This window comes from Triplophysa rosa, linkage group LG8, assembly GCF_024868665.1.
Source record: "Triplophysa rosa linkage group LG8, Trosa_1v2, whole genome shotgun sequence".
Lineage (NCBI taxonomy): Eukaryota > Metazoa > Chordata > Actinopteri > Cypriniformes > Nemacheilidae > Triplophysa > Triplophysa rosa.
Window position 1 is genome coordinate 22,394,801 of NC_079897.1, and position 8,469 is coordinate 22,403,269.

General features: G+C 41.7%; 1 protein-coding gene across 4 annotated transcripts in view; it reads left to right on the plus strand.

The window, feature by feature from the left end:
• Positions 1–8,089, plus strand: part of sema6e (sema domain, transmembrane domain (TM), and cytoplasmic domain, (semaphorin) 6E) — a 119,352-nt gene extending 111,263 nt beyond the window's left edge. For all 4 annotated transcript variants that reach the window (XM_057339721.1, XM_057339723.1, XM_057339725.1 and 1 more), the window contains one exon: positions 4,318–8,089. In XM_057339721.1, coding sequence (XP_057195704.1) covers positions 4,318–5,594 — 1,277 coding nt within the window. In that variant the 3' untranslated portion in view covers positions 5,595–8,089. The remainder of the gene's footprint in view (positions 1–4,317) is intronic.
• Positions 8,090–8,469: the final 380 nt, after the last annotated feature.

Consider the following 8,469-nt stretch of genomic DNA (forward strand, 5'->3'; position numbering starts at 1 on the left):
CTCATCTCAGTCCGTGTTTAATTCGGAGAGGTGGAGTTTGCACTTCCGTGTGGAGATCACAGCACGTCAATCACCTTTTGACTGATTGAATTTGTCGTCATTTCTTGGCATTTACTCAGGTCAGACTAGATACAGAGAGAGGGCAGGAGGCGGTGGATGCTTGTTTTAAACTCCTCCGAAACGTTCTGCGGACAAAGCAATGTTCAACGATACATTTTTCGAAGCATGTTTGTTGAGATCAGTTTGTTTCTATTTTTAAAGACAGCTTATTCCCTTATCACATGATGGTAGACAAATTCAATTTTAAGCTTTTCCAAATTCAAACTCTACTCAGCAGAGCTCACACATTTGCAAGTCATACATTTCCACGAAACTTGTACTGCTCTCCAGAACCCCATATCGTCCGTGTGCAACCCGCAGAACATTTTTTTATGACGGCACTTCTTCAATCACATCAGCAGAATTACACTAGAGGTAATTGGGAAATCAAGACTATTGAATGCCCACAGAAAGACTATGAGATTAACACAGCTAATTCCTCAGGTCTCCTTAAGGACTCCGTGAGCTATATCCAATATAACGAACATCTGGAGTCTTTACAGATGAAGTCAATAAACAGAGATTTTTCTGCCTCTGGTGGATGCCACTGTTTTCTTCTCACCTTTGTTCTAAGATACAGTGCATAAACTGCACAGCAATAGCCCTTGAAGCCCTGTGATGCCTGATATCACACTATCTCCAAATGGGCCAGATCTATTCAGCGATATCAAATTTATGGTGCATAAAAACTTCCATTCTCGAACCTTACACAGGCAATGAGAGAGAGAGAGAGAGAGAGAGAGAGAATGCATTAAATGTTGGGTAAATGTGGGTGATTATGGGTGAACTGTACTTGTGGGACCAAATGTCCCTAAAAAAGATAACTGATAAAAGTGCATTTTAAACCCTGACCTAAAGCAATACTTCAAGGATTTTTAAAGCATTTGAAAGAAAGTAACAAAATGTGAAGGAATTAAGAAATTTAAGATACTACAAACTAGTTAACCAAATAATTGACAGTGACCACATATTTATTATTGTACATCTTTATATTTTATATTAATTCATTATTTATATAGAATATCTACAACCATCCATCCATCTCCAACTCTCTATTTATCTCTACCTTTAAATCTACGTCCCCATCTACCTATATAACTACACATCCATTTGTTTATTTTTCTATGTGCAGAGCATTCAAGAAAAGAAATGAAAGACAAAATAATGAATAAATAAATCATATTTTCCACTAGTCCACTGTGGTTCACCAGTGGCCGCTTTCTCATTAACTGTGTTTCACTCATAGGTGATATTTCATACTTGAGTTTCGAGGATAATTAAATTCTTCCGTGCAAAGACTGCAAATGACTTGATTTTTGATAAAAAGCCCCATTTGAATTTAATTTACAAATAAAAGTCCGCCTTGGAGAAAGTCGCTCCGTAATTTGCTGATAAACAAGAGTCCGGCTTTGCAATTGTTAACATGAAATACATTTACTTTAATGCAGTCAAAATTTGGCAGATGCTGGCAACTTTAAGCGATGCTCACAAATCCGCTTTCAATTAAACACACACTTCTATTTTCCACGGATGTCTCTCCCACTCTCCGGCTCTTTGAGGAGTTAGTGGGGTTTTGACAGAGGCCTCCACAATCCCTCACACAGCCGAAAGGAAGATTGCAAGACTTGAGAGTTTTCAGCACTGAAAATCTGTCACTCATTCCTCTCGGCCTATTCTCTCCATCAAACTCCTCTATTCTCACCCACTCTCTTTAACTACCATCTCGTTTTCTCTTTTCTCAATAAATCTGTCATTCTCTTTTCTCACAGTCATCTTCCTCAATTCTCTCCATCCCTTTTCCCTCGTCCTTGTGCTCTTTCACTCTGAATCAATGAGAGTTATTGGGTTTTCGGCAGGGGCCTACACAATCCCTCGCACAAGAACCCTCCTCTCTTATTTCTATAGGTTTTCTCTTCTCCACACCTCTCACCCACTCACATACTTTCAGTATTGCACTCATTCTTCTTCATTTCTTTCTTTCCCTCCTCCTTACTCCATCATTTTCTGTCATTTGCTTTCCCAACAATAGTTCTCTCTCCTCCTCTTCTTCTGCTTTTTAAAGTTCTGCTTGGTTGTCTTTTGGCAAAGCGACGTCTGTCCTTTTTATACATGTCCCTGTTTTTCACACTTTCACACTATATTTAGCTTGTGTTGTGTCTTGAGAGAGAAATAGAGAGAGGTTAAGCCTGCAGCTAAAAACTTTTATAGTTTTATGAACACTGGTGATGATCTTGTTTGCATGGCCTTGAAAGTTACTGACCCGTTACAATATATATTTATATATATATATTTATATTTAAGGAAAATCTTAAGTGCCCAGGACACAAAAGAAAATGTAGTAGATTTAATGGTTATAATGGAAATTACATTGGCTTTAATGGACACTATAATGTTGTCTACTGGTATGTGTCGGATTCTATTGGTGGGGTGTTATCTGGCACATTAATCCTATTGGAATAATGCCCAAAATACACTACAAAAAGGAATTTTGTAATGGTTTAATAGAAAAAGCTAATGGTTTGTAATGAAAACCATTAGAATTTCAGTGATGGTTTTTGTTGGGTTTCTATTGTTTTTTTCAGCAGGGTAGTTAGCATGCAAAAACATCGTGGTGATTAGGTGTATTTAAAAAATATGAAAACTATCCCTTTAAAAGTTTAAATATAATTTTACAGTGTATATCAAAGTTAGTTTTTCTGAAGTGTACCAGCATACATAAAGCAGTTGACGTGTGTGCATGCGTGAGTCACACATCACATAGCATATGTCGGCCCCCATGCCTTCCCAGGGGCCAAAGACCACAGTTTATAGACCCAGCAGAGACCAAACAGTTGAGTCAGAGGAAGATGAATGTCCCTTCCGTTATTTATAACCTGTGTTTCTGCATAGGCCTGTTATTGCTTACAAGAGAAAGAAGCAAACCCTGACAGGTCTATTAGTAGTTTTATCATGAGTTGTATGCAAACATTAAACATGTCCGTTATGATGCCTCTGAACCTCCATCTTATTAAAACAAAAAACGTTAAGTGCTTCCGTAAATATTGCGTGAGACACGGGGATGCGTGTACAGTCTTTCAGAAGTTTACTTGGCTATAACTCACCCTGGTTTGCATCTATAAACTGTTGGAGAGAAGCATTTTCGGGAAAATTGAGTTGGCGGGAAGCTCTCTTCGTTCTATAGCTAGCGCCGCCGCTGCTCGGCTAATGTGTTTGTATTGATGCCTTGAGGAAGATTATCCTTGTTTTTCTCACATCGAGTTATTATGCATTCATAGATGTATTTTTGCTTACAGCAGCTAGAAAAAGCACAATAGCATCGCTCTCTCTTTTTCTCTTCTCTAACTCGATAGCTCACTAACAGTGGTCCACCCACTCTGTGCTTACATTTCTTGTGTTTGCCGTCGCTGTTCCCTGAATTGGAGCTTTTAGCAGCGGTGAAGCTCTGCCAAGAGTCTTAAGCACCCAATGCTACGCGTTCCTTTCATCTCTGTTTAGTTCTGTTCTCACAACTGTCTCACTTTAGAGATTTTCATGATATGATTAAAGAGATTTAAGTTGTATGCTATTTTGCAAAACGGCTTCACAGATATCTAAAGCATTCCAAGTTATGGAACCCTGTTGAGCAGATAAGCATCGGATGCAGCCGTTCTTACAACTTACAACCTGCCAATCATACCTCTAACCAGCTCGCAGCAGGCTTTTCATTTGCCACCTCTCTCGTAAAGACGAAAGAAGGAGATCCGGTAAGAGGGAATAAATAGGGAAGAGCTGACAGTGCAGATGGCTGTGGGAGTTACTAATGATCTGAGTGTGCACATGTTATCTGAAGCACCCTCAGCTCATTAGGACCGCAAGGTGGTCCGTGCATTTATTTTGATTCGTGTTCGCCGAAAACATCTCCATGTCATCTTGGTACCATCTTAACGCCATATGCAGGCGCAGAACTGCAAAATCAGCTGCGCACCTCTGCGGCTCTTAAGATTGCATTAATGAGAGAATCACTTGGCTCACTACAAAACCATTAGCAATAGCTAATGAGAACTGCACCATTATCACGTCAAACCAATTTTAAACGATATTATGGCTGTCAGCAGTTTCAAACGCAAACTAAACTTTACTAAGCCTTGTGTTCTCTGCTGAAAGTACACCTCACCGGCACCTCGCTGTGTCTTTGCCGTGCACTTATCTTGCTCTCTCTCTCTTTCTCTCTCTCTGCAGGAGTGCGGCGAAATCCCGAGGCAGATAAGTCCAACCACAGCGTTCACTACACTCTGCTGATTGCGTGTGTACTGGTGGCGTTCGTCCTTGGCGCTTTCCTCTCCGGATTCCTCGTTTCCTGTTATTGCAACCATAATGTTAACAAGACCAAGAGGCTGTCGAAAGACCCCGAGGCACCGATCCCCCACGCTCTGTCCCTGCGCAGCCTGGCCAGGCTAAACGGCCTGCTGGAGGGTCAAAATAAGGATGAGATGCTAGAAGTGTCTTCGCCCAAACTCTACAACGCTTTCTTTGCCAATGGCAAAGAGCAGGCACACCATAGGAACGCCCACCATGCTGCCATGACGGAGCTCATTCATCCACATCACCATCATTCTGCCGAGCTCTCCGGCCTGCCCACGCCCGATTCGACACCGGAGCTTCCTATCAAGAGCATGAAGGCCTTCAAGAACCAATGGGAGAAGAATCAAAACTGCAATAATGCTAAAGAACCCAAGTCGCATAATATGGGCGCATCTCGGTCAAGCTCTGCTATCCAGCATCAGATGTTTCCTTTCTCCCAAGGTCTGACCAATGGACAGGTACTGGGTGGCTCAGCGCACCTCGAGGAACGCAAAGTGCACAATGCAGAACGTGTTGTAAATCAGCCGTACCACTGTTACCCGCACAAGATCGTGGACGTTACCTCCCTCGACGAACTTCTGAAACACATCCACGAAATCAACGTGGCCACTAGTAAAAGTCCTACCATCCTCACCTCCTCCATGTCGGCCCACAGCGGTCAGATGGCATTCGCCAACCGCGTCCAGCCTCAAATACCGGAAACGGAGTCGGCGCCGTATTACAGCTCCTCCACGCTCCCTCGGGACAGCCTCACCCGTCGCATGGACGTCCCACCTGAAATCCCTCCCCATCATCAGTCCACACTGGAGAGAGTGTCCCGTCACGCATCTCAACGCCACTCGTTAATAACCACCCCCAAGATGCACAGCGGGGGCGTGGTGCCACGGCAACACAGCTTCAACCAGCGCAGCCCCCATCAGCCCCTCCTGCTCTCCCGCATGAACTCCAGCGGCAGCAGTTCGGGTTGTGACGTACGGCACCCGCTCATCCCTAACGGATATCTAACGCGTCAGCACAGTTACAGCGAGCAGCAGGATGTTCACCGTGGAGCGATCGTCCGCCGGACAGCCTCGCTCAAGCCTGACGTCCCTCCCAAACCGCTGTTCATCCCTGCCAGCTCACCTGTCAACCAGGCAGGGAAGTTCAACTACTGAACGATAAGAAAGAAAAGCCTGTGGTTTTTCGTGGAAAGTTCTCTCAACCTATCAGAGCTAAACATGGTCAACGAGGATTCAAGGATAAAAGAAAAACTGCCTTTATCGGATACAGATCCTCTAAAGATTGACTGCCAGTGTTGTCAACTTCACATTAGAACTATGACCTGTTTTTCTGTTTCATTAATATATTTGTACCATATTGGTATTGCTCAGCTATTGGCCAATAGGAGGGGAGGAGTTTCAAGAGTCCACGCCCACCTAGATTTAGCCTGCCACAGTAATGAGTGTGTGGCTTTGTTACTTTGGATCAGTGTTACTTTGGATCGTCTAGACAGTAACCTACTGATCCTGGAGTTCTGGACCTGAATTTGAATCCAAATCAGCATACACACCTTTGATACTGATGTTGCTTTGGCTTAACTATTCTGTTCATGTAGAGTTGATGAACTTTGCTGATCCCAATTACAAACGTGTATATATGCATGTGTGTGTGTATATATACATATATGTGTGTGCGTGTGTACGGGTGTTCATATCTGCACAGAATATGTGGACACACACATACCCAGTGTATGTATCTAGAATATTGAAATGGTTCAGCCCCTCAAAGTTTCTTCGCCTTATTTGCAAACACAACCAATGAAGAGTTCTCTGTCAAATCCATAAGCAATAAGCTCCACCCCATCCTTTCCACTCCAGTGTAATGCAACTACAAGAATTATAACTCGGTATGGTTAAAATGTAATCTGTGGATATAGATACGGTTTCATCGCAGTGCTTAGTCCCCAATGAGGTGAATTGGTCTTACTGTCATGAAGGAAATGTATATACCTTAGAAGAATGTATTGCTGCAGAATTGGCTCGAGGTGCTCAAGTATTTACCCTCGGTGTCCTCTGATGTGATCATCCAAGTTCGTTTTTACCCTTTTTCAAAAGAATCATCTAACAGTCTTAACCAGGTGTGACACAATAATAGTTCTATCAAAATCTTGAGTTTTTATCCTAACCAAGCGAGTGAGTTTGCTTCCTTGTTTCTGTTTCTGTGGTGATGTGTTGGATAGCCCCGCCCACTACGGAGCCCCGACCCACTGCGCCACATAACTGTATTTTACACTTCAAAATGTCTTTTGATTGGTGGTGACCAATTAAAGCAGGCGGAGAAGTTGTAAATGTGTCACGACTGGCTAAGACGAGCCAAAAAAGTCCAGAATAAAATGATTTTCAACTATTGCCCTGAGTTATTCTTATATGTTAAAACGAACGTTGTATCAATGTTAACACTACAACTGTTTTGTGTACATAGATATAAAAAATAACTAGCCAAATTTTTATTGTTTGTGTAAATTTGTGCCTTATTTAATATGATGTGTTGGGGGGTTGGCGGCAGAGGGGGCGAGGGGTCATATGGAAAGAACAGGGCAGAGAAGCCGTCATTATATTTTTATTTTTTAATATAAGTATTTTTTTTAGTTTGGTTGTCTGTATGTGTCATAACTGTTGTAGATATATATTTCTAGATACTTTTGATATCCCCAGGCTGTGTGAGGCTTTTGCATTTGGATCAGCATCTATGTATGTAGTTTACCTCTATCTTTATTTCTCCCTTCATTCTTTCTTTCTGTCTTTCTTTCTTTCTTTCTTTCTTTCTTTCTTTCTTTCTTTCCTTCTTTCCTTCTTTCTTTCTTTCCTGATGCATTTAAACTAAACAGTAATCGATGTCAACAATAAACTCCTGGGTCTTTCCTAAATTGTATAATGCAAGATATGTGAACTTCTACACTCCAGCGTATCTTCACATCTTCGGTTTAATAGCGAGAGGAAGACTTCTTAGGAGGAGAGACGCGTGTGTGGGTGTCTGTGTGCGTGTGTGATCCGTGAGGAGTCGGCTGTAGTTCAAACACCTCCCTTTCCTTTCCCCCACTACTTTAGTAACTCTGCTCAAACTCTTCATCTTCTTCCTCAGTCTGTCTAAGACTCTATGATGTGTCGGCTTTTGCATAAATTCTTGGTGCTGGTCTGAAGTACAGTTTTATCACGTACACTTGAATGAACCTTTTAAATTGGCTGCCTGTAACTGTGTGCTCTGTCGCCCCGTTCAAAACCAAATGCAACATTGCATTTTAAAGAACTGCTACTGCATCATATGCATTACAGATGAAAAACGGACTGAGGGTTCAACGGCTGCTCTGCCCTCTGCTGCAAACTGGAGTGCAGAGACTGGTGCAGGAGTTTCTGGGAGGAATGAGGAGTAGTTTCTTTGAATTTCTGTAGGTATTCTGATGGAAAGGGAACTGCGCGTGTCTGTTTTACCTGCTTTAACCATTGAGGTTTCTGTTATTGCACAGTGTAAATACAGTCCTGGAGTTTCCCAGGATTCAGTGCTCTGTTATGATTACTATTGGGCAAAGCCCCATGGATTCTCCACCCCTGCTTTTATGGAATACTGTTGTATTTTCCTTATAACAGAAATAAATGAGACATCATAACATGCATTTTCTTTTGTTGATTGTGTACTTGATCCCATTACAAACTTTATGCGTTATGTGTCTTTTTTTGTTTGCTTTTCATGTAGAGTGACATTCACGCTGCACTGCTTACAGTGGCTTACAAAATAATTTTTATCCAGTTGACCCAAAAATAAGAGTTTTGTCTTCATTTACTCACCCTTGAGCTGTTTCAAAACTATACATTTCTTTGTTCTGATGAACACAGAGAAAGATATTTATAAACTTTATAAAAATTGATAAAAAAGAATGCTTATAAACAAACAGTTATTGGCCACTATTGACTACCATAGTAGGAAAATGACAATGGTAGTAAAAAGTGCCCCAGAACTGTTTTCTTTCCTACATTCTTCAAAATATCTTCTTTT